Consider the following 26329-nt stretch of genomic DNA (forward strand, 5'->3'; position numbering starts at 1 on the left):
CTGAGGTGAAGATGTGACCTCTTTTCAAAACTTTGGCAAAGAGGCTGGGGCTCCCCCTCAACTCTTTTTCATTTTGTTTGGTGTTCCGAAGATTTCCATCTTCCTGCCTTCCCTCTACTGTAGATTATGATACATCCACTGCTTTGTGCTTTGGGAAAGAGACCCTGTTGTGCTACATTAGGTTCCGAAGGGCGCTGGCTTCATTCGCAAAGTCTCTACTTCGCCTTATTATCCATTCGCGTCCGGGTTTTTGTGCTACCACAGAAAGTGCAGTGCATCTTTGTTGTTCTCTCTGATCTCTATTTGTAAAAATAGCTTTTCGTTGCTGGCTACCAAAGCTGTTCTGTGGCTTCTGAAAGTTAGTAACAGTGCTGCAAGATCAGCTGTCAATATCGATGTGCTTTTGAGTTTTCCATTCATCAAGGACTTTGATTTCATCAAAAACCACTCACAATCTCGTTGCATAGCTCATTTTTCAGAAAACCAGCAGATAAGGCAGACCAACTTTTTCTGCTCTTCTTTTTCTGCTATCTCTTCAGTGCAATACTGTCTGGTGACAGCTTCCAACAGTTGAATTTTTCAAAGACAGTTTCTCAGTCGGGACATGTTTTTCAGCAATTTCCTTCTTAGATCTATGCTGTCCTTCCATGGAACAGCTCCCTTGTATTGAGAGCTGCCATTCTCTTTGATGGAATCCAGCAGCGTGTGCTCAACATAGTTGCCATTATCTATGACTGCAACCCGCCGCGGTGGCGCAGTGGTTAGGGTGCTTGACGTCTGCAAGGATGACGAATCAAATCTCTGATGTGGCGGCTGCTTTTCCATGCAGGTGAAAAACAAGGTGGTGGTGAACAGTAAAGAAATCGAGGGGGTCAAAATTTCCGGAGCCCTCTACTATCGCGTCCCTGAATCATCCGTTTCTCCAATGACTCGAGAGTCCAGAATCGTTCCATGCAGTTTATAGTTTCTCTCCAGCAGGTGATATGCGAAGCGCAGTGGTCTGAATGTATTGTGAGTAACAAGTCTTGAGTTCTACTGGGCCCTTGAATGCACCACCCAAATGGTGTTTACAATGCTCGCAGTTTCCCGTTGAGCTTTTTACTTCTTCATGTTATGATTTCCCTGTAATGCTCTGAGGCTTATGTCACCCCTTTCATTATTAGGTCATGTTGGCAGCAGTCAAATGCAGAAGTTATTCTTATCCTTGAGTTCAGGAATCCGGATTCTTTGCTCACATATTACGTTTGTCTCAAGAACTTTTATCTGATAGCTTTTCTTGTTTTGTGCAGTTAGCGACACTAATACTCTGTTAAAATCTCGTTCGAATTGGTGTCCACCGAACACGTCAACTTTCAGAGTTTCTTTTCCAAGAATTCCGCAGCAGAGTTTTTCAGATGCTTGCTCAATAATGGATTAACATTGACTTCTGCTGTACAAGAGAGCACGTTAGCACCCCGTCACGGAGATGCAATGGTTAGAGTGCTTGACTGCTGTTTACTAGGATGCGGGATTGAATACTGGCTGATGCGGCTGCTTTTCGATGGAGGTAAAAAGCTGGGTGCCTGTGTGCCATGTCAGTGCATGTTAAAGAACCCCAAGTGGTCGAAATTTCCTGAGCTCTCATAGCCGGAGTTGTTTTGAGATGTTTAATCCCATAAATGAGACAAAACCAGAGCATGCTTGCCGACACACAATATTGTTGCTGTTTGTAGCATTTTCTCATTTTTTAGGTTCTTTCAACGCAGACTGCAAGCTCACAGGGACAATTGTCACATTGTTTACATTTGCCTTGACTTTCAAATGGCCAATTTGAGCATGTAATGCTGCTTCTGCACTTTTTAAAAAGTACAGTGATATGGTTTCATGCAGAAAAAGCAATGTCTTCCTGCTTGTAACATTCCCTTCTTTTCATCTGATGAAATGCTAGCATGGCATTTTATTTATTCATTATAAATACCTATAGCGCCCATTGGGCATCATCGTAGGGGGTTATTTGCAAACATAAAACAAACAGAACAGCGGAAGCGAAACCATACAATCAGTTCTAAATATCAGTGGCATGTGGAAGTTTCATGGTTACTCTCCTTGCAAAAGAAACAGTTTGGTCTTGCTGACTGCTGCCGTACAGCTACTGAAGATTTAAGTGTTGTTCCCGTGCTCTTGTTGTGATTCCCAGTTGGGTTTGGGTTTAATGGCTGTGGCGTTGATACCCATACCTTGCTGTCCAACCATGCTTTCACAGTTTTGCATTTCAATTCTCAGAAAGTCACAGCGTACCTTTTGTGGCTGTTTCTGCTGACTCTCGAGCTGCGTTGTCGTCCCATAGCTCTTCATTCCAGGTTCCATGTTATGGTTTCCGAGGCCTCCTCCTTTGCCACAGGTCGGAATTCGAGCAATATATTTTGGCAGCGTGTGCTGTGCGACGGGGAAGTATGGTGTTTCTAATGTGCCCTGGCCAAATGCCTCCAGGCCGCAAATAAATTTGAGAGACGTCGGTATCGTATAACCAATGGAGGGAGCATGTTTTGGTGCTTCGCCAAGAGCATATGCATGTGCACTTGCACGGTGGCGTCCTCCTTGTCAAAATGTTTTTTCAGCAGCAATAATGCATCTTCATAGCTATGCGATGTGGAGGGAAGGCCCTGGATCATTTTCACTGCTTTGCCAGTCACGACAGATATTAGGTATCCGAATTTATCTAAGGTCGTAAGCCAGTCGTTATTGTGTATCATTTGCTTGAAGTGCTCCCAAAATTCTTGGCATGACGCATCTTTTCTGTCAGATTTTATGAGCTCGAACTTTGGAAGCTTCACCCGGCAGGTCGCAGTCGCTCTGCCTGTATCGTTGAGTGGTGATGTTTCTTTCACATTCCCCACTCCTTGAACTTCTTTTTTTTTCCTCTTGGAGCTTCACTATGTATGTAATAATCTAGTCGTCATGCTTGATGGATTCGATATAGTCATGCTCAGCTTCTTTTCTTGGAACTAGAGTATCGACCAGCGGCGTTAACTTCATTCAAAAATGGGTCTGCAGAGCGCTAAGCCTTGTTAACAAAACTGAGTTAAAGCAGAAAGCTGGGCTAGTTGGTGTGTCATGGTAAATAAAAAGACTAGCGCAAATAACACAGACACAGACATAGGAGAAGACAGGACGAGCGCTAATTATTTGCTATGTGTTATTTGCGCTTGTCTTTTTATTTACCATAAAACTGAGTTCTCTTTCATTGCGCATGTGGCTGTTCATGCAGGAGTCAGTATCAGAAATGAGTTGGGTCAACTGAGACCAAAGAGCTGTTCTCTTCGCTTTGTTGGTGCACTAACACTAGGCGGTGGCTTCAGGGTAGAAACTGACTTTCTTCATTATTTGCCGCCGTTGCGTCCAGGCAGTTGTCTTCGTTTGGTCCCACCGTTAATCCCTGCTTTCGGCACCAGCTTATACTTTAGGCTGCATTCATTAAAGTTAAGCATAATTACAGAGTATGAATGACATCCTTTTATTGTAGGTTATATAAGACAACTGATGCTCCAAGCAGCGCTCGGTAGTTTCTTTTTTGAAGCTTGCTAGACCTGACTTTTCTTCTGACTTAGAGCTGTCTTGTTCCCATTTCTCAACAATTCATACCGACACAAGCAGTATGGGTTTTGGTGCGGTCCTTCTTCAGAAAAGTTACGGATAAGAGAAAGATATCACATATGCTAGTTGTTCGCTGTCAAAAGCTGAAGCCAACTATTCGATAAAAGAGAAAGAATGTTTCGTCATCATCTGGACCGCATCGAACTTTCGTCCCTACTTGTACGGACGCCATTTAAGGTCGTGAGTGACTGCCACACTCTGTATTGTCTCGAAAATTTGTAAGATCCCTCTAGCCACCTTGCTCTATGGTGCCTGCATCTTCAAGAATATGACATCGCAGTGGTCCACAAATGTGGCCTATCTGATGCAGACTGGCTGTCATGAGCCTTTGTTGACACACTGTAGACTGTCTTCTTGGGTTTGGTAAGTGCCAGCAGTTTCGTGCGACAGCAGCGCTTGGACCCTGAGTTGCAAAATCTTGTCAATTGCAAGGCCGCTTTCTTTCATGCTGTGTTTAGGCATCAGTTGTCATCCTTTGCCCTACACAATGATGTCCTTTGTAGAATTTGGCACTTGCCCAAAAACCTCGGAGAGGAAATTGTGCAGATGTTCCACGCTGAGCCGACGGCAGGGCATCTTGTTCTTGCATGCACATTGCACCAAATCCACAAGAAGTATTATTGGCCACAGTTAGCTGCCGGCTTTGCTCATTGTGTCCAAACGTGCTGCGAGTGCCAGTGATGCAAGACGCCCCGTGAGACTACTGGGCTGCTGAACACAATACCACGTCTAAGTCCTTTCAACAAATAAGGACTGAGTTGCTCGGCCTCTTTCCAACTCCAACGGGAAACAAATGGGTCATCATGGCCACCAATCACATGACCCATTCGCCATCATAATCAGCCCGACTATACCCACTGCAGGGCGAATGCCTCTCCCATTTTCCTCCATTTAACCCGGTCCTGTGCTAGCCGCATCCACTTGGCCCCTGTGAATTTCTCAACCTTATCCGCCCACCTAATTTTCTGCCGCTCCTTGCTACGCTTACCTTCCCTTGAAATCCAAATGGTTACTTTTAGAGACCATCGGTTGTCCTCTCTTCACACTAAATGTCCTGCCCATGCCCATTTCTTCTTCTTAATTTCAAGAATGTCAGTAACTTGAGTTATTTCTCAGACCCACTCTGCACGCTTCCTATCTCTTAATGTTACCCCTACCATTTTTCGTTTCCATAGCCCTCTGCATTATCCTCAACTTAAGTAGGACCCTTTTCGCTAACCTCCATGTTTCAGCTCCATATGCGAGTACCAGTAGGATGCAACTGTTATACACTTTTCTCTTGAGTGATACCGGTAGGCTGCTAGTCATAATCTGCGAGTGCCTTCCAAATGCATTCCATCCCATTCTTATTTTCCTAGTTATTTCCCTTTTGTGGTCCGCCTCTGTGGTCACTACCTGTCCTAAGTAGACATATTTGCTCACCACTTCCAGCGCTTCGCTACCTATTTTAAACTGTTGTTGATTGCTCAGATTGTTCAACATTACCTTGGTCTTCTGCGTAATAATTTTTAGGCCTACCTTTCTGCTTTTCCTGTCTAGATCATTAATCACTAGTTGCAATTGGTCCCCTGAGTTACCTAACAAGGCAATGTCATCAGCGAATCACAGATTACTAAGGTATTCTTCATCAGCCCTTATCCCTAACTGCTCCCATTCCAAGTCTCAATACTTTCTCTAAGCAAGCTGTGAATAGTACTGGAGTGATCGTGTCTCTTTGCCTAACACCTTTCTTAATAGGAATTTTATCACTTTCTTTGTGCAGAACTATGGTTGGTGTGGTGCCACTGTAGATATCTTCCGGTACTTTCACATATGGCTTACCCCTGATCTCACAATGTTTGCATGACTGCTGAGGTTTCGACCAATTCAAATGTTTTCTCGTAGTCGATGCTATGTGCAGGGGCTGGTTATATTCCGAGCACTTTTTTATTACCTGGTTGATAGAGTGGATGTAATCGATGGTAGAGTACCCTTTCCGAAATCCTGCTTAATCCTTTGGCTGTCCTGATCCTATTAGCGATTACCTTCGTAAATACCTTGTACGTAACGGATAGTAAGCTGATCAGTCTAATTTTTCAAGTCCTTAGCATTCCCTTTCTTATGAATTAAGATAATTTTAGCATTCCTCCATGATTCTAGTACTTTCGATGCCATCAAGCATTGCGTATACAGGGTGGCCAGTTTTTCTAGCACAATATCTCCTTCATCCTTCAACAAATCTGTGGTTATCTGATCCTCCCCAGCTGTTTTCCCCCTTTTCATAGCTTCTAAGGCTTTCTTAACCTCATCCATCATTGCTGGCAGAACGTTTGATTGCTCTTTTTCATCTTTTTGGCTACTGTAGAGATCCACATAGAACGCTTCGGCTACCTTGATTATTGTCCATGTTAGTAATGACATTGGCGCCTTGACCCTCGGTACATACACCTGATTTTTGCCTATGTCTAATTTCCTCATTACTGCTTTTAGGCTAGCCTATGACTATTCTTTAGAGCATGCTCAATTTTCCCCATGTTATACTTACTTATGTCGGCCACCTTGCACTTGTTGATAAGTTTTGATATCTCTGCCAGTTCTATCCGGCCTGTTGAGTTGGAGGCTTTCATACTTTGGCATTTCTAATAAAAGCTTTAGTCTCTTTAGATCGTTTACGGGTATCCTCTCTAACAATTCTACTGCCTACTTCTACCGCGCACTCAGTAATGATATTTCTGAAATTATTGTTTGTTGCTTCTAGGCTAAGGTCGGCTTCCTCGGTTAGCACTGTATATCTATTCTGCAGTGAGAGCCTGAATTCTGCTACTTTTCTCCTTGCCGCTAATTTGTTAATGGACTTCTTCCTCATTAGTCTGTTCCATTCCCTCTTCAAATCCAGATTAAATCGAGACCTTACCATCCTGTGGTCACTGCATCAAACCTTTCTGCTTACCTCTACATTGTGCACAGTTCCAATGTTAGAATAGAGTATAAATTCAATTTCATTCTCAATCTCCCCATTAGGGCTTTTCCATGTCCACTTCCAGTTGTTCCGTTTGCTCAAGAAAGTATTCACGATTCACAAGTTATTTTGTTACTCAAACTCAACTAGTAACTCCCCTCTGATATTTCTTAACCTGATGCCATAGTTGCCCACAGCCTGGTCTCCAGCCTGCTTTCTGCCTACCTTGGCATTGAAGTCACCCATCAGAACAGTATACTGTGTGTTTACTTCCCCATTGCCAATTCTACATCTTCGTAGAAGCTTTCAACTGCCTGGTCATCATAATTACCTGTAGGCATATATGCTTCTACAACCATCAGTTTGTACTGCTTATTAAGCCTAATTATGACGCCTGCCACCCTCTATAATGCTACAGAATTCAATTACCAGCTATATCCTTATTGACAAGGAAACCTGCTCCTTGTTCTCGTCTCTTCAGTAAACCTCGATAACACAGTACGTCCCCATCCTTCAGTACAGTATATGCTTCATTCGGCCTTCTAACTTCGTTAAGGCCCGTGATATCCCATTTCATACCCTCTGTTGCCTCTAATAGCACTTTTAAACTAGCCTGACTAGCTAGGGTTCTAGCATTAAATGTTGCCAGGGTCAGTTTCCTATGGCAGTTTGTCCGTAGCCAGAAAATCTTAGCACCTCCGGCTGCGTTACAGGTTCAGTTGCTCCGCAGCTGCTGGTGACAGAGGGCTGGGGTTTTATAAGATTATACATGGGAGTAGGGTGTCGAACCGGAACTGAACCGAAAACCATAACCGAACCTGAATTTTCACTCTGAACCGGAGCCGAACCGAACCCGAATTTTTTCCGCCATCTTGAAACTGAACCCGAACTGGAACCAATCGTAGGAATTGTTCCGAACTGGTTCTTGGTGCGGTTCCGAGCCACTTTCGCTGGAAACGTACCTTCACTAATTTTTTCTTTTATCGCTGCTTGTAAAACCCTCTCCTCGCTTATTTCCAAACCACCACTGCACACTGCAAACATCACAACCTTACTAAAAAATCGTCCCTTGCAAAAAGATGACAAGAACAAAGGAAAATATGCTGCCACATGCACAGCACCAATCTCTGGTGCCCGTCTTCCGTTTCATCCTGAACAAAGATGGCCGCTGCTTGACACAATTGCGCCGCTCATGGAGAAAGTTGCCCCATTTGAGAGCCTTCCTAGGCAGTGAAATAATAGATAATGAGTCACATGTTTTGATAAATTAGCGTATAACCATGTACGATTCAAAAAGGAAATGACGAATCTGTTAAAAAAGAATTTCATGTGACTCATTGCACGTGCATAGCAGCCGCATGCGATGCGATGGCAGCAGATGCAAACTGGTCGAGACTTCAGAATAAGCCGATGTTGATGGTGGGAAGGACGCCTTGAGCAGCAATTTACCGGTCTGTTCTTGAGTTGTATCTGAATTTAGCACAGATGATTCCATAGGGGTCGGCTTCCCTTTTTATTTTCTCTTCATTTTACAGCTAGCGATGTCTGCTTGTTTTATTTTCCTTGGTAAGTTAAACTATGCCAGAAGCTCCAGTGTCCAAAGCTGAAAACTAGGTGGAGCAGGGAACTGAGTCCAATTACTGGTAGGAGTATTAATTCACAGGCTCTATTTGGTGTACTATTGTTTTGGCCCGTGCAACTACAGTGTTGAAAAAACAAAATGCATTTTTTTGCTTTATCCACCATCGCTGATGCGAATGCCTAAGATGGTCTAGAAAAATGGCACTGAAAGCTAGAAGTGCGCTCATGAGAGAAAACATAGCTAATGAATAATCTGGTCTACGGGGTGCGCGGCGAAGAGAGAGGTCGGCACAAGAACCTTGAAAAGCAGGAAGAGGGACGCGGTCAAGTGGCCCGAAGGAGGTTGAAACTTGGCCCTAAGAAAAAAAAATAAACAGAAGGGGGAATGTCAGTAATTAAGCAATCGGTAAACTGCAGCGTGAGACCTTCGCTATCACAGTACATTGACCAGTGAGCTGTTCTTGCCCATTGAAAACCCGGTGTTGATGAATATGTTGTCGCTTACGCAAGTCGAACGTTGACCAAGGCCGAGACCAACTACTCGGTGACAGAAAAGGAATGCTTGGCTATTGTTGGGCGCTTCAGAAATTTCGGCCATACTTGTATGGGCGCCCTTTCGATGCTGTTACAGACCACCACGCTTAGTGCTGGTTGTCTTCATTAAAAGACCCCACAGGCCCTCTCGCCCGCTGGTTGCTTAGACTGCAAGAGTATGATATACGAGTTATCCATCGTACAGGGTGCAAGCACTCCGACGCAGACGCTTTATCTCGCTCGCCGGTGCCTCCTGACGCTCCGTTGTCCTCTGCCTCCAGCTCCGCCTTGTCTTCCCTGTCCATTGACGACATGCCATCAGAACAGCGCAAGGATCCGTGGCTACCATCAGTAATCGATCTTCTAATGAACTCGTCACTTTCACCGGCTCCTTGCGCCCTTCGTCGTCAAGCGCAGCATTTCGCCCTTCGTGACCATCTCCTCTATCGACGCAGTTATATGCCAGATGGCCGTGAGTGGCTGCTGGTCGTACCTCGCCACCTCCGTAGTGATATCTGCGCATCTCATCATAACGATCCGCAGTGTGGCCATGCGGGTGTATTTAAGACTTATGAACGGTTGCGACAGCGCTTCTACTGGCGCGGTATGTATACCTTCGTCAGTAAGTATGTGTGTTCGTGCATCGATTGCCAGCGTCGCAAGCTGCCTCTTCTCCATCAGCTGGCTCCACTACAGCATCTTCCGTGCCCATACCGACCATTCGATCGTGTTGGCATTGATTTGTATGGGCCTCTGCTATATACACCTGCAGGGAATCATTGGATCATTGTGGCTGTCGATCACCTTACTCACTATGCGGAGACAGCAGCACTTCAGGATGCCACCGGACCCAATAGTGCGTCCTTTCTTCTTCATCATTTCATTCTGCGGCACGGGGCCCCTCGTGAACTTCTAAGTGATCGAGGCAAATCGTTCCTATCCGAGGTTGTCAAAGCGCTCCTACGTGAATGTCAGACCATCCACTGGACAGCCAGCACGTACCAACCTCAAACCAACGGCCTTGCAGAGCGCTTCAACCGCACACTTGGTGACATGATGTCCAAGTACATCGCCTCCGACCACTCCGATTGGGACAAGATTCTCCCATTTATAACCTATGCGTAAAACACCGCCGTTCAAGCAACTATCGGATTCTCGCCATTTTTTCTGCTGTACGGGCGTGAACCTTCGTCTCCACTTGACACCATCCTCCCCTACCGTCCTGATATCTCAGAGTATGCATCACTTTCAGCAGCTGCTAGGCACGCTGAAGAATGTCGCAAGCTGGCTCGCTCGCTTACTTCGGATGAGCAAGCCCAGAAGAACGCGCACAGCGACAGCAGCCACTCTGTCCACCAATTCTCTCCCGGTTCTCACGTATGGCTCTGGGTCCCATCGACACCACCAGGTCTGACCAGCAAGTTTACTGCCAAGTACCACGGACCCTATCTAGTGCTCCAACAGACTTTTCCTGTCAATTACCTAGTTGAACCGCTAGCCACTTCTACCGACCTTCGCCGCCGTGGACGTGAGATTGTTCACGTCAACCGCTTAAAGCCTTATTAGGATCCTGCTATCATTTCGTCTCCTTGAGTCACCAGGATGGCTCCTCTTTTCTGCGGGGGCCAGATTGTAAAGAAGAAGTTCCGATTAAGCGGACAGATAGCCGAGAAAGAGTCTTCCTCTTTCTCGGCTATCTGTCCGCTTAATCGCGCTTTTCTGTCCGCTTAATCGTGCGCTTAATCGGAAGTGCTTTTGCGGACCATCTGACTCAAAGTTAAGCCACCACCGCTCCAGTTCTGCTCGCTACCAGTGCCCGCTACCAGTGCCTGGATCCCCGCGTAACACTCCTCACACATTAGGGAATGTCGCCTGAAAGACGAATTAACCTTTGCTGCTGCCATTTGAAATCCCTGCTGTCTTTTGGTCGGCGAGCAGTCATTACAATAAAATCTTGGTGATACGAATCCAGTTGATACGAATTTGCGAAATTCCCTGGCCAGAGTGCATTGTGTACAATGTATAAAATTTCGGATGGTCCGAACACTCTCCCGAGCCACAACGGATGATACGAACGCGCGAACTGCGACCGCAACCTTGAGCACTATGCACCGCCCGCACATGTTGACTCTGCGATCGCCAGCCGTGCTGTATGTACGCATTACGAGCAGTTCGCGGTGACGCGTGGTCCGCACCTCGCCGACGCAATTTTCTGTCGGGCTCGCGCTGCGAAATTTCAGCGGCGCGTGGCCGGCAAACCGCAGACGTCGCAACCGCCGTAGCTAGCGGCGGTGTATGCGGCGAGTGTGCACGGACTGGACATCGCTGGCTCCGCGATCGTGATCCGCGAGCAGTTCGCGGCGCCGTGCGGCCTGCATGTCGCCATCTCCAGCCATGCTGTACGCTCCGTTTTCCACGCCGCGAAAAGTTCGCAGCAGCGCGCGGCCGTGAGTAGTAGTCGGCGGCGCACGGTCCGCACATAGTAAACTTCGTGACCGCTAATCGCGCTGTATGCATCGCAAGTAGAGCCACTGGGAAAATTTCAAAGTACCGCATTCGTTCTCCCCGCGCCGCCGGCTCGCCTATTGGCTGATGTACGTCACGCGATTTCACGTCACCATATCCCTTCCAAGTGCTTGTGCGGAATACGTGTCTTGCGCGGGAATTCCTTTTTTTCCATTTGTTTCTCGCAGTGTACACGTGAGAAATGCTGCCGTGCCTCTTGGTGCGGCACCAGGCCCGAGTCTGGAAGTGCGTTTTCTTTGTGCCTGAACGAAAAGAATGACCTGCAGGAGTGGTAGGTGTGGCTTCACAGAACCGACCAGGAAAAATTCGTGCCATCAAGGAACACCTTATGCGAAATACTCTGGTTCATTGGTTTGAAATTTTGTTTGTTTAACCGCGAAAGATGCGCATGAAATATCCAGCGTGAACATGGTTTGCCTAATGGCAACATGTGTTTACCTTCCAACGCCGTGTGCCGCACGTGCGCAGCAATATGCAGCGTCCATTTTGCCTGCGGATGGAAGAGCTACCCTCACATTAAGTTAAATATCCAGCCGACATTAGATACATCTATGTTCAGTTCTGCGAAATCACACACACACTCTGCTAGTGTATGCATGAGTACGGGCGCGTGTTCGTGTGCGGATCGATGACCGCCTGCAGCTCTTCTTTTTTTTTTATTTATTGCTAATGTAAATGTGCATAAAAGGCTATGCACAAATTTATTATAGTTATTTATTTCTAGTTGTACATTAAAGAAACACAGGTGTTGGAAATTTTCCGAATTCTCCACTACGGTGTCTCATTGCATGAGCCGCTTCGGGATGTTAAACCCCATAAACTAAACCAACCAATTATAGTTGTTGTGTGTTCGCAGCTGAAAACTTTTTGCAAATGTGTGTCAACCAGAGATGCCATCAATATGCGATGTCATTTTAATTTTTGACGGCAGTTAATGAGCGACGTTCTAGCAAATTTGCAGCACGAGGCGTATGGCGATGAAACAACATAAAGAGATACCATTACACAATATTCACAACTGTGAGATAAGAGCGACGATATAGTAGGCCATGTTTTTTTTTTCTTTTTCAAGGTGAAAATGGGCGCGACCAGCGCGTTAGTTTTCCTTCACTTACGATGGCGCCGCAAAATAATTAAGTTCATGCAAAACAATATGCTTCAACAAAGCCTGCTTGGCGTTCTTGGCGCCGCGACGGCAATACTAAATTGTATGTTAGTTTGTTTACGCTGTCTCAGCGAACCCGTTGCGTCACTTTGTGTTGCTTATACAAAGCGATTCATCGTGTTAGAGCGTAATAAACTATGCACATCGCCCTCCGTGTCTTTACCGCGTCTGGCACAGCGGCGCCAGCGGACGGCATTCTCAACGACTTAACAATATATGCACACGTTCCTGAGATCTTCCCAGACATGCTGTTTCGCACTTGGTCACTTTATAATGTTGTAACACCACTGCACTGCACGTAGAACACGAGTTGATCCAAATGGCCGGCGATTTACTAGAGCAGGCGCCCTGAAGTGTTCGCCGGTTCACCCACACTCTTCATCTTTTCCCATCGACTGTGGACTGAAGTAATAAAGTTAGTGACCACATAATCTCTGGTGGTACTGTTCTGAATAAACATACCAAAATCTTTCAGTTTTACTAGCTTCAAAACATGTTAGAAGTCTACGAATGCGGTCACTCGCCGTTCAGACGGCGGTTGGGTCTGGAAGGAAGATGGCGCCCGCGGGCACCTTTGCGGTACTCTGAACATTTTCCAGTGACTCTAATCGCGAGCAGTTTGTGGCGCAGACGTCGCGATCGCCTGTCGCGCTGTGTGCGCCGCAAGTGGCGAGCTGTGACTGCGCGACCTTAATAAACCTTCTCGGACATAAACAGATCTGCGTGACTGCCTTTCCCATGCTTCTGCATACTTATTTTCGTTCGTTTTTATGATATGAATTTTTTCACGATCCCGTGAGATTCGTATCACCTATGTAAGCAAACCACACCTGTAGAAGTGTGAAAGAAAGCCACACAAATGCTGCACAATGTTTTTTGGGGCAGAGAAGGTTCTGGAGAACTGTGGCTTGTCATTAAAGGGGATGTTACGAATGTGGTGATTGGAACCTTTTGTATTTTCCCGTAGTCTATGTGAAGCAGGAAATACGGGAATATTCTTGCTCAAGATTTATGAGGCAATGTGTTCTTTCATTCAAAGGCATTTCTCAACTTGGTTCCCTTACTGGATCGGTTTGACCACTTAATGAACTTCTTATTTTTACGAAATTTGAGCCGAAATAGCTTTGTTCCGCCATTGGCGGGGTAAGTGCTGGGCATAAATTTCTGCTTGCAGCAACCAGACACCCAGTGGTGCCTCAAAAAATATGACGAGCTGGACTGTTCAGGAGCCTGGCTCATCCAAGTCGGCAGCAACATTTATGCGATGCGTGACATTCGCTGTGGGCTTTGCAAACTGCTTTTTCCATTTCCTGTACTGTCGTGAGATCGAGTGTGTTTTCTGTTAGCATATTGCCACAAGAAATAAAGAACAGTTATTTAAGCTGCGGCTAATGCAGTTAAATTAAAAACCAGCCCTGTGCTCTCAGTGTTGTTTAAGTGCGAAAAATATGACACAAAAGACAAGAAGGATAGGACGGGGCGCTCTTTCTTGTCTGTAGTGTCTTTTCTTTTTCTTGCTTAAATAACTAAGAGCATGAACCAACCGAGCCCCACAATGCATATTACTGGAACTGTGTTCTCATATTCATAGTCTTGTATTGTCACATCCTGACACACACATATGGTAGCAGAGAGTTCACGTCAGCGGGAAGAACCAGCCCAACAGCAGCAAACCCAGTCACAGCAGCAGTGTCGTCTTCTTCGGGCGCTACAACATTTTTGTTTATAAAAATGTAAGAAAGCAGCATGAAATCAGTTTTGTATGATTTTGTCAGCAGAGTTTGGGATACGTTTACAGGCTAACTATTGTTTTTTTATTAGGTACACCAAGAGTGCTCAAACTGGGATTTATGGGCTGCTTTCGTGGTTCCACATGCTCCCACTCCTCCACTATGCTCCTTTTTCTTCTGTGTATCAAATCTCTCACTCTTGACTTAGTCTACCCATTGGTGGTCTGTGTTGGGTAATCTCAAAGCCATCATGTAATCCAGAAAAAGATCTTCTTTGTTGTTCTATTTGTGGATGTGCAGTCAGGCAAGTTTTATGTGATACCTGAGGTTATTCTCTAACACTCTGTGGTGTTCCTAATCTTCCTCTTTCATACAGGAGAGTTCCTCTTTGCATTGTTAGCTTTTCTGTGGATACATGCTTGGTGCTTGCACACGCTCTGCCTCCTTAACCAACAGTGCTTGAACTGCCCCCTTGTAGCAACAACATCGACGTGGTATTCCTCCAAGAAGTGGTCCCAGCTTCGGCCGACCTCTTCCAGGCACTCCTGCCTGGCTACAAGTGCATCCTGGGGAATACCATCGAGTACTTCACAGTTACACTGCTGAGGAAGGCGACCGTTGACTATGAGTGTCATGTCATATATCCCTTCTCAAATACTGTGATGGGAAGGAATGTGACCTACGTTAAGGTGAGAGCTGCTTGTTTTAACTCCTGGACTTTCTTGCCTTGTGCAGTGAGGATTCCCACTTGGGTCTTTGGGCACACTGTGCTGAGGTGTGAGCTGCTTGTTTTAACGCCTAGTGTAGTGAGGATTCCCACTTGGGTCTTTGGGCACGCTGTGCTGAGGAGTCTCTTGTTCACCTGTTGTTTTTATTTTTTTTTAATTCTGCAAACTTGCCATAAGGCATACTGTAAGAAATTGTGTAAACTGCTTTTTTGCAGAAACCAGAGAATGCTTCTGCTCTTATTGCTGTCAGTCTGCCACTTGGAGAAATCCTCCTCACTTGTCGCCAACAGTCCTACCTCCTGTAGAATCAGTGTCCTTGACACCCTTTTCCACACCCTTTTCCTTGCACAAGTCCACATCAGGTGGCGAACATCTACCTCTGCAGCTGGTATACAACACTTCGGATGGACAGGTGGTTGGTCCTATGTCTTGAGAGGCTCGACAAAAGCAATTTTTGGCCGAGTTGGTGTTTTCGATGATCCATAACTACAGCGCAAAAGACTGGACTCCTTCATCTTTGTCTTGTCTTTTGCGCTGTAGTTATGGGTCTTGAGAGGCCCATCGGTACAAGACCAAAGGGGTGCGAGCCGCCCCAGTTCTTAGGAATCTGCAAATAAAACGAGGAGAATGAAAACGAGGTTTGGGACTGGGTGGCGCGCGGGAGAGGCTGAGCGCCATGTTGTGGTATTAAAAACCAGGGGGACAGCCGGGGATTAACGTAGAGTAGAGGCTTTCTGGTCTCTGCCCTTCTTCTATAATGCGTCGTGTACAATTGGTGCTTCAGCCCAGCATGCTATACCAGGCTCAGTTGCAAAGACTAACAAGGTGACAGTGGGCAGAGTGGAAACAGTAAATAGAAACGCAGTGCACACAATCACAGCCTTACCAAAACTTACCCCGGTCCCTATTTTTCAGGAATTTGCACATCTGAACACACTGACGAAACTAACTGAAGATAGAGCTTGAGGCAACAAGAAATGTGAAGAGAAAATATGTTATGCCCATGGCAACCTTGACCAATGCGGTGACAATGCAAATATTGACAAGGGACGACGCCCCACCATGGGATTTTACGACTATTACAACAAACAAGACGGCTAAGCTACATCGCAAAGATAAGCCGGCATCTCGCCCTCTGGTTGATGTACTCTCAGGAACCTGCACTGAATTACAGACGTGATTATAGAAAATGGCGGCAGAAAAACAGCTACTAACCTGACACACACACAAGTAAATGTACATAATGAAAACGAAGCAGAACTCTGGATCCGCTTGTGCTGGAACTTTCTGTAATCCGCTATGCTATGAATGCCATAAATAAAGGAGAGTGTTACCCAGGTGATCCATGCGCTTAATAAGGAAACAGATATGCATCCAAGACGATGCTGAGAACACTGAACTGCGAAAAGTTGAGAACCTCACACACCAAATTCCAAACACTAATGCCCCCCCACCCCCCTGGTTATTTTTTGATAGCTATTTCGTTGTCCCCATCCTGACATCCAAAGTACACAAGTACACGTGCCCTCATTCCCTCGCGCACTTTCCCTCTCTCTAATAATTTAACTAGATTGGAGGGGGTTTCCCTTAGAAGGATAAGGGCTGGGGCGGCCCGCACCCCATCGGTCTCATGCCGATGGGCCTCTCAAGACTCATAACTTATGGGGGTTCATTCTCGCAAGAATGCGCCACGGGGGGCTAGACGCTACAGTCGCCTTCAAGTCTCGACGTGCCAGCCCTAGCAGACAGAGTTGTGACCCCCACCCGCTGTGCGAGAAATCGCCACTGCGGCAGGTTCGGGCCAGAGGGTACAAACAGGAGTTGCGCACTCAAACGAGCTTTAATCTGCCCGAGTAATTATACACGGCAAATCAACAGCACACAAACACAACCGCCGTGTAGCGAGCGAACACCGCGTACGGGGGTGAAATAAAAACCACCTAATGGGGAAGCGTGCCAAGGAGGTGAGAGGAAGAGTCTTCTCACCTGACACGGCTTCACTCTCACATTTCGTTGCGGTAAGTGCCTTCGGTCAGTGGGCGATAGGCGATCCTCGGTGACGGCAGTGGTCTCCTCGGCGGAAATCATGAATCGCAAAGCGTGTGCGCCAAACCACGAAGATCTCAAGGGAGTTGCGACAGACACACTCGTCCCTCGTAACGGGAGAGGAGGTCTCCCGGTTACGCCGGCAGGAAAAAGGGAAACCCGCAGCAACGTCGCCGCAGGAGATCGGGAGGCGGCGGGGGGTGGCCAGCGTGCCCTCTCCTCCGCCAACCTCTCGACCAGCATGCGTAATCACGCTAATTACGCGCGGGAGTTATAATGTAGGCAGGGGATTGTGAATCCCCACAAACTACAGCGCAAAAGACGGGACTCCTTCATCTTTGTCCGGCAGGTAAGGAGCGGCGGCACAGTTCACTTCTCCGGCGCGCCAGCGGGTGACGCCCTTGCCGAAAGCTTTTCACTTGTGCAGGAATGCCCTTGGGACCTGCGTACAGCAGGCAGCTTTAATGTACACCAGGCTCAAGTTTCACTAGTGCGGCGTCAATGAAACGAGTAAACAAATTGTGCTTCTCCTTTTCGGAGTCTGATCTGTGTGTCCGTGCGCGCGCACAAAGTATACCCAAGCATTGCGTTTGAAAAACAGGCCGACCGTGAAATCGACGCCAGGTGAAGTAACTGTAACATGCAGCAACGAAGACAGTGTGGAAAGCCATCGAGTCAAGCGAGCAGAAGCTCAGAGCTTTCCCTGGGGTGCCCACTCTATATAGACAGGGCAGACATGGTGAGCTATCCTGTGTCGTCACTGCTGTTTGCTCTGCTGACTCTACGTCACAGTTGTTTGATGACGTCATGTTGTTTACCTATGCACACATTTTCGTCACAGAGATGTCACTGTCGATGGATTTTGAAAAACTGAGTCTGCCTGGCTTGTATTTAAAATGAAATAAATATATATAAGCGGCAAAATGAGACGTTGGGATTACTTGGGGAGCATCTCTGTATAACCAGCAAAGCAACCGTATTCGTTCCGAAGCATCAAAAATTGGTGTCTATACTCCTTTAAACTTTAAGAAGGCAAAGGCCAGGTAGAGGTAAATTCGAAGGAAAGCAGAAAAAGACTCGTGGCAAGAATATGCCTCCATATCCTCAAAGAAAATGTACATCATTCACATTTCCAATGTTGACAGCACCTGGTACACAGATCATTGTTGACAGAATGGGTAAACATTTTTATAAGGTCTCAAGTTCATCTAACTATACTCACATTCCAAAACACAAAACAATAACAGGAAAACAAAAACTACCTTTTGGAGCAGGTGCACATGAGCATTACAGCTAGCTTTTTACAATGCAGGAAATGGAGTTCTAAGCTCTGGTAAGAAAACTGCACCAGGCCCTGATAAAATCCATCACGCAATGCTTGCTCATCTATCGGAAGCTGCCATAGAAGCACTGTTGAAATTCTTTAACAAAATTTTGGTAACTGGGAAAATACAGGAAATGTGGAAAGAAGCCGTAATAGTGCCTAACCCAGAAAACCACCTACAAGTCTTATCAGTAACCATTTGAAAGCATCGTAAATATCACTAACCTTTGTTCTTGAAACCCATCAACTTATGCGTCAGTGTGGTTTTAAAAAAGCGTGCTCAACAAGTGATTATCTTGTCGGCTCAGAAAGCATTATCCGGGAGGCGTTCATCCATAGGCAACATTGTATCGGGGCCTTCTTCGACGTGGAGAAGGCCTACGATACCACGTAGAAGTTTGGTATCCTCCATGACCTCGCAGACCTAGGTATCCGCGGCAGAATGCTGAACTGTTTGAGCGCCTTCCTAGCTAACCGCACATTCAGAGTCCGTCTGGGCACAACTTACTCCATGACATTCACCCGAGAGAATGGCGTACCCGAGGGATGCATTTTAAGTCCAACGCTTTTTATAATAAAAATGAATTCTCTAGCGAAAGTGATCCCCAAATCTATAATGCATTTTGTTTATGTAGATGACCTTCAAATAGCATGTACTTCCTCCAGCGTGTCAACCTGTAAACGACAGATACAGATGATCATAAACAAGCTCTCCGCTTGGGCAGAGGAAAATGGATTCAAGTTCTCCCCGCAAAAAGCAGTAGCTGTTCTGTTCTCACTAAAATGAGGCTTGTAAATAGAACCTTAATTGCACTTGAACCAAGCTGCACTCTCTGTTAAACAAGAACACAAATTTTTGGCATCACTTTTGATAAGATTTTTACCACATATAAACCACCTAAAGAAGAAATCTGCCCAAGCACTTAATGTCTTAAAAATTCTCTCAAGAAAACGCTGGGGTTCTGGTCGAGCATGCCTTCCACAGATCTATTGCTCCCTAGGGCGCTCTAAATTAGGCTACGGGTGCATAGTTTATGGCTCGGCAAGGTCATCCTACTTGAAAGGACTCGATCCTGTTCGTAATCTTGGTCTGCATTTATCATCTTGAGTGTACAGAACATCGCCTGTACCCATTCTCTATGTAGAATAAAATGAATTTTATATAGATGGCTCAAAAACAGAAACACAAGTAGGAATTGCAGTAGTTCAGGAGAAAAGTAAAAAAATGATGTCTGCCACAGTGCGCCTCAATTTTCACGGCCGAGTGTTACGCAGTATCTGTTGCTGTAGAACAGATAGTCAAAGAGAAAATCAAAAACATCATCTCCACTGATTCTTGCCTGCTCACCAGCCGTAAAAGCAAAAAACGCTCAGGAACCTTTGTTAGGAAACATTATTCATCACATAGTTAAAATCACATCTCGGAAACATAACATTCAGTTCAGCTGGGTCGCCAGCCATATTGGGGTTAATGGTAATGAGACAGCTGATGCATATGCTGCGGAAGTCTGATTCGGCGAAACAAAAGTGAGCATGCCGCACAGGGATTGTATGAAGGCATTACATAAAAAATTGAGACAGGCCATAGATGCATGGAGAGAGCAAGTCAAAGCCCAGAATGGAAGTCTAGTAGAAAGCCTTAAGGAAGTAATTTTATGTTGCTTACACATCAGACACGCTCATCTCACCCACAATTTCTAACAAAACGAGACAAACCGCTCTGCGAAAGGTGTGGTGGTGAACTCACAGTTAACCACATTTTAATCGCCTGTTCAGAACTAGAAGATTAAAGAAAAAAACATTTTACATTATTTTATAAAGAACACATCCCATTACACCCCATGCTCCTTTTAGGTGAACAAGCACTTCTTGATTCTGCGCTGATTTTTAAGTTCCTTCAAGATGCCAACATTTTAAACAAACTATAACAATCAAGATATGCCATTATTAACCTCTGTCATCAGTTTCAATTTTGCGTTTGGCATAGCATAGTTTTAGTCACTTTTGTGCTAATAGCATGATGCCGAACATCGCAGTGGTTGATAGTTTCACTTTTGACTGCAGTTTGTTCAGATTTCAATTCAGGAAGCCGAACCTCGATACAATTTATGTGTGGCCATCGCTTCAGCCTAGTATTGAATGGTGTCACTGTATGCAGTCTGAAAAATCTGTGAACTTACAGAAAATCACTTTTTTGCGAAAAATCGACATTTCGTTTGCCACCAGTATGCACGCACTGATTGGTCTCAACGAGCAAGTGTGTGGGCTGTCGGAAGCATGCAACGCCCTCAAAGCAATCCACATACGCATGTTAGCATCCCGCATGCTAACTCTAATTAGGCTGTATCTCTGCAAGAGTAATGCGTTTGTTATGTCCGCACTGCTTCAGTTCCAGAGTCAATGCGATGTGGGTGCAGGTGATGGCACAAACTAATGCATGCAGCCTGTGAAGGAGTAGCAATGTTTTCCATGGGTAATGAAAGACTGAGAGATGGAATCTACGGGAAGAAAATGAGCGCCTCTGAATCGACACCACCCACACATACACACATGAGCGTTGTCATGGTAGCCACGGTGGACGCTGTACGTGTCCCATTTACAGTGCTATCGTATGTGTTTTATAAGCCACTTGACATTAACGCTACTGATTAGTGCATTATTACTGCCAGTTTCTCACTTTGCAACAATGAACAAATAGCCAAGCTAGTCCGTCCGAATGACTTTGCTTAAATCTGAGATGGCACTTTCACAGCTTTGAAGAACCTGGTATAAAATTCTGCTTCATTTAATCTGCAGTAAGTCAAAGTTGCAATGTCCTTGGAGGCATCTGAAGTAAACAAGCAGCAGTGCAATACCTTAATTGCAGCTTGGGTTACGAAACGGTACAGTTTTTCAGCTGTCGTGGGTGCATTGAAGCTGCAATAAATTGGCCAGCCACGATTAACTGAATGCTATTTGGGAAAATGTGGCCTGAAAATGTCATAAACACAGGATCATTGCTGCTGGGACTTGCCAATATGTAAAGCTGCATTCTCTTTGGCTGGTGGCAGAAGGAAAGCAATGGGGTGATATCTCCGGGCGTTTCCATCATGCTGTTGAGCATTCTTTTTTACAACACTCGAGAGAGAACACATGAAAATGCTGTGCACAGTAGCACGCAGTTCTCCGTCGATGGGATTGCAGTGCGGCCTCAGTGTGGCGCGAAAATTTGCAATATTTTCCTGGGGGAATTGAGACGTCAGAATCACAAAGGAGCTAGTTCGGCACCAGTCATGTGTGCCCTGTGCTAGTTTTTCCGCTTGCTTTCACTGTGCCCTTAGGTATTTATTCTTTGTCTCTAGCAAAAAAATTAAATTTCACTTCATAGTTGTTGCTGTGTTGTTCCAACAAGTTGTGTACTTGCCGTGCTACAGCTATTGTGAGACAATGCTTCCTAAGGAAAGTAAAGCGGTCCTACAACATAATTTGAGTGCATTGTTTTCCTTGTTTGTTGCAACTGTTGAGTTATGGCGATGCTATTACGACCAGTCATAACACGCATATTTAGGTACTTTATATTTTAATTTGCTCGAAAATCATGGTACTGATGGTGTCAGCACACAGTGGGGTTCTTTGTAGCGGATATGACGTCAACTGGCGCACATTTGACGATTGAATAAATAGCAGATGCATGGCAAATTGTTTCCATTAAGAAAAAATTGTTATGTCGCATTGTTGCATCTTATATTAAGTCAATGAATCCATAATGTTTGCTGTACACTAGGGCACTGCAATGCAAGTGGCTCGAAAAGCACCAACAGAGGCTCTGGTTACTACTTAGAATCGAAAACTTTCACGATCTATGCACATGGACCTGTGGCTGTGTAGCCAAAGTTAGGCAGGAAAGAATTGACCACTCGCTCCTTGCTATTGTAGGATGCCGCCTGCAGATAGAAAGGGACGGTCAAGGAGCGGGCTCACAAGAAAAGTGCAGTAGTTGGCGGCACATGGTGACAAGGAAAGGTCTCCTTCTCCTGCCTGCTCCTGCTCTCTTTGTTCCTCATTCTATTTCTACAAGGCGCCCACGTGGTCTTAGCCACAGAAGAGAGATCGTCACATTTAGTAAAAACATGTTGCAGCGAACAGGAAACTATGAGAAGCTATCTTCCGCGATGTTGTAGTGACATGCTTATTTAGGCTGTTTCAATTGGTCTCACTGTGTGTCGTCATTGGGTGAGTGAAAAGCGAAAAGCCGGGAAAATTGAGTTGAGGGCAATTTTTTATTTGATTGCATTTTGAAAATTCATTCCTAAATAACTCCGGTTGTGGTGCACTGATTCCTGTAATTCTTTTGATTTGGTATCTGCGTGACATGAATAATTCATCTAAAGCATAGCGGATAATCTTTGCAGGGCCCTTTTTAATGCGACTATCCTAAGTGGACACTGGATAATTACTTCATTGTACACTTTTGCTGTTTTTTATGTGAGACCAGTCTACATTTTTTGTTCTTTCTCCCACATCCCCCCTCCCTTTCTCAGTATGCCTGATGGCAAACATCTCTTTCTGTAGCAGTATTTCAAGGCAGCACCCCAACTGGTTTTGATTTTGCTGGGCCTGGTCCACTTTTGCAGGTATCATTCAGGGGCTATCCAATCACGCTGATCAACACCCACTTGGAAAGCACTGCTGACTTTTCAGAACAGCGGAAAGTGCAGCTTTACAAGTGTTTCAAAAAATGCCTCAAGGAGCCAGCCGAAAGGACTGTCATCTTTGGCGGTGATCTGAATTTACGAGACAGCGAGGTATGAAAGGTTCCTCCTTACATTTAATTTTACATCTGTGTGAGGGGAACTGTAATGTGCACGTTGTTCTGTACAGCCCTTGTCAAAAAATGGCCACAGAACATGCTCCTTGATTATGCAGCTATTTTGCATTGGCTAGTGAAGGAAACTGTCACCCTAAACTCAGGGGCGCTTTGAATAGGGGTGTGCCAGCTGCGCCATTTTGATACAGTTTCCTGCGCTATGCTATGCAAGAAGTACTAAACAGGCTACGCCAAAAAGGCCAGGCAAGCGCAATACATTTTTTTGCCCCGCATGTCGCGCCTTCCAGGAATTCAATTCACGCAGAACTTATTGTATGTATTCTATCAGTGTGTATATTTGGGAACTACGGGATTTTTTTGTTTGTCCGAACTAGCCTCCGGTTATCGCAGATTCCAAATGATGTTCGCTTGTTGCAGCATTTCACAACAGTTACATCAGACTTTTTTCTGTCACGGAATCAAAAAATGTACGGAGATGCTAATTAAGTGAGAAGGCTTTGACGGTCATCGATAGCATGGTATGATGTGGTGCAGCATGGCATGTCATAGCGTCCAACAACAGCGCAACCAACGAGTAGGTGCCAGTGCTGCGATCATTTTTTATCACATGACACCTGCGGAACAAGTCTTGAAAATATATGTGTGCTGCTGTGGTCTCTTTGTGGTGACCACGCACAAGTTTTGTAAAATCTTGTTAAAATGAGCCCCGTTAATTGAGAGCGCAGGCTCGCACTGGTTCATTCAAACCAGGTGGTTGCATCGAGGTATGATGCCAGAGATCACCAGAATAATCCTCCCAAACCTGAATTCAATTAAACGGTGGTGCAGGTGCACTTCGTGCATGCCGTGGCAGGCACAATAGCGATCGGATTCCACCTTCCGATCTACAGCCCAGTGGCATAGTTCCTGTTTGCTTAACTTCATGCCATCCCATAATCAGGCATGTGCATTGGCCAAAACCAGTTTCCAGCGCTGCTTTGCATGTCACTGGTCTTTAATTCATTTTTATTTAGAGATGACATCACAGATTCTAACGCCTGCGCATATAGACCATTTTACGACCCTTGGAGAAACTGGTCTGACTGGGCTGTTAAGGGTGGAAACCAGCACTTTCCTGCGCTACGATCAGCCCAGCTCCCCAATATGGCAACACCCTTCACCCCTTTATAAAGTCGTGTATGTTTCCGTTGCTTGCATTCACGTGCTTCTTTCAGTGTACTGAAGCTGCGTGCCGGTCATAATTTGCTCACAGTTCGTGCAGTGAAGCATCTGCAAAATACGATGGCGATGTTTATAAGTTTGTAAGCAGGCACCACCGCTACTCTTTTGTGTTGAGGGTTGTGGTGACCATTTTAATGGAGATTTACATTGACCACATGCCCTGAAGTTGCTATGATTACTGCAAAATAAATTTCTGCTCCAAAACTCTTTTTTGCTGTCCAATCCCTGCAGGCGCGTTTCTATCAAACTTAGGACCACATGTAGATTGTGAGGAAATAAGTAAAACCAAAATTTAGTTTCAGATAGATTATAAGGAATTGTGCAGTGAAACAAAAGAATGGCCAAATACAGTGGAATACCACTAGAACGAACGTCACTTAAACGAAGTATTCAGTTGTACAAACTTTATTAAATCCCCCACCGAAGCTGCATTGAACGCTATGCAAACGCCTTTCATTTTAACGAAATTAGGTATTGCTCATTTCAGTTCTACGAACATTTTCGGCGACTTCATTCTGTGTCTCTCACGTCATATTGAGCACTTCCACAAACACAACTTGCACTTTTTGTGGCATATTTTTACGTTGAGAACCACGTTTCATTACAGCGTGAAGAAAAGTGGCTGTCATTTAGCTTTAAACTGAATTGGCTTGTAGCCAGCCCTATTCATAGCTGGCTTTGCACACTTAATGTGCTCAACAGTCACAGCCAGACATAGTGAGAGCATCAGCTCTACTAGGCTTTTAACTTCAAGAAAGGTGTACGTATGCACTTTGGTTAACCATAATCTGCTGAAGCAGTGATCTGCTTGGAGAAAATGAAGGCCTTTGCTGCCCAGTAGACCGTTGTGCTGGACAAGGTTCACGGGAGCTTGCACACAGTGACTGAGTTAAGGACACTGCAGACCTAATTTCGAAAGGGCTGCAAGAAATTACTGCATTATTTGCTTGCAATTGAGCGCAGTGACAAATGGGTTGAGATATGACTTCGACACCCGATGTTTCTTGAGGCTAATGGAATCAGCCTTGCACATACTTATTTCAATTCAGCGAACTTTCATTTTAACGAACATTTTCCTGAGGTCCTTCGAAGTTCGTTCAAGTGAAGTTTCACTGTATATAGACCATCTGCATTGTAAGTTACTAGTGATTATTAAGATTCTTGTCACTTCGAGAAGACATGTGAAGGATATTTAGTGTGCTCACTTATTCAATTTTAGTAGCATGACTTTAAAAGGGAGAGCTTTTTCTGCTATTGTCATGAGCACTGCATATGCGCAGAAATTCTAGAAAAGCACATATTTTCAATGAAAAGCGGCTTACGAATGTAACTTTTTTAGAGTATCGAATAGGACCTTAACTATCATTATGCCTTAGAATGCCTGTGGTTTTCTGCTATTCGTTGCAAAAAACTCGCTCCACTGGGTTTCAGGGATGCGCCTAAATGCCAATGCAAGTGCAGGAAAAGCTTTAGAAGCAAGATTTTGCTACGCATTATACTATTCCCGTCAGCATGCTCATATATATTACGGTATGCCAAAGTTGATAGGGCAAACTTTAAAAGCAAGATTTTGCTGCACTTTGGAAGATTGGACCATTCCCATTAACATGTTTGAAACAGAACGTTACAATATTCCACTGTTACCTCAGCATTAAGGTCAACTCCGGCGATTTTTTGATGCTCACAGATATCAACGAAATTTGCATCAGACGTTCTTCTCAGCATCAACATTACGTGTTCCAAAAAGCACAGTTGAGGACACTCTAGTTTTCCCGCAAAGTAATTTAAAAGATAGCGCTCCGGGACCCGCGGCTCGCGCTGCCAGACAGGAAATTTTTACTGCCAACACGGTGCTTGATGACGTCACAGTCGTGCAGGGCTTTTGAGCAGATGACGCAATGCAGACAATGCAACGGCCCTCCTATGCGCGGCTTATACAGTGTGGCGTCACCTGCATGACTCTATGAGGTGCTACTAGCACAGGGCAGGGCGATGCTGGCGCTACTCAGAAACAGCCTAGCATGACGCAGGCACGGCCGACGGCTTGTTTGCAAACAGCATAGATCTTGGAATCTCTGTCTTGTAGCTTCAGCTCA

At 45.3% G+C, this 26329-nt stretch overlaps 1 protein-coding gene across 1 annotated transcript in view; it reads left to right on the forward strand.

The window, feature by feature from the left end:
- LOC146207110 (tyrosyl-DNA phosphodiesterase 2-like) overlaps positions 1-26329 on the forward strand; it is a 49130-nt gene that overhangs the window by 17380 nt on the left and 5421 nt on the right. The window contains exons 4-5 of the mRNA XM_084600471.1: positions 14586-14796; positions 22819-22989. Of these exons, the coding sequence (XP_084456597.1) occupies positions 14586-14796; positions 22819-22989 (382 nt within the window). The remainder of the gene's footprint in view (positions 1-14585; positions 14797-22818; positions 22990-26329) is intronic.

This window comes from Amblyomma maculatum, chromosome 1 (genome assembly GCF_055883805.1).
Source record: "Amblyomma maculatum isolate TAMU_Amacu chromosome 1, ASM5588380v1, whole genome shotgun sequence".
In the NCBI taxonomy this organism is placed as follows: domain Eukaryota; kingdom Metazoa; phylum Arthropoda; class Arachnida; order Ixodida; family Ixodidae; genus Amblyomma; species Amblyomma maculatum.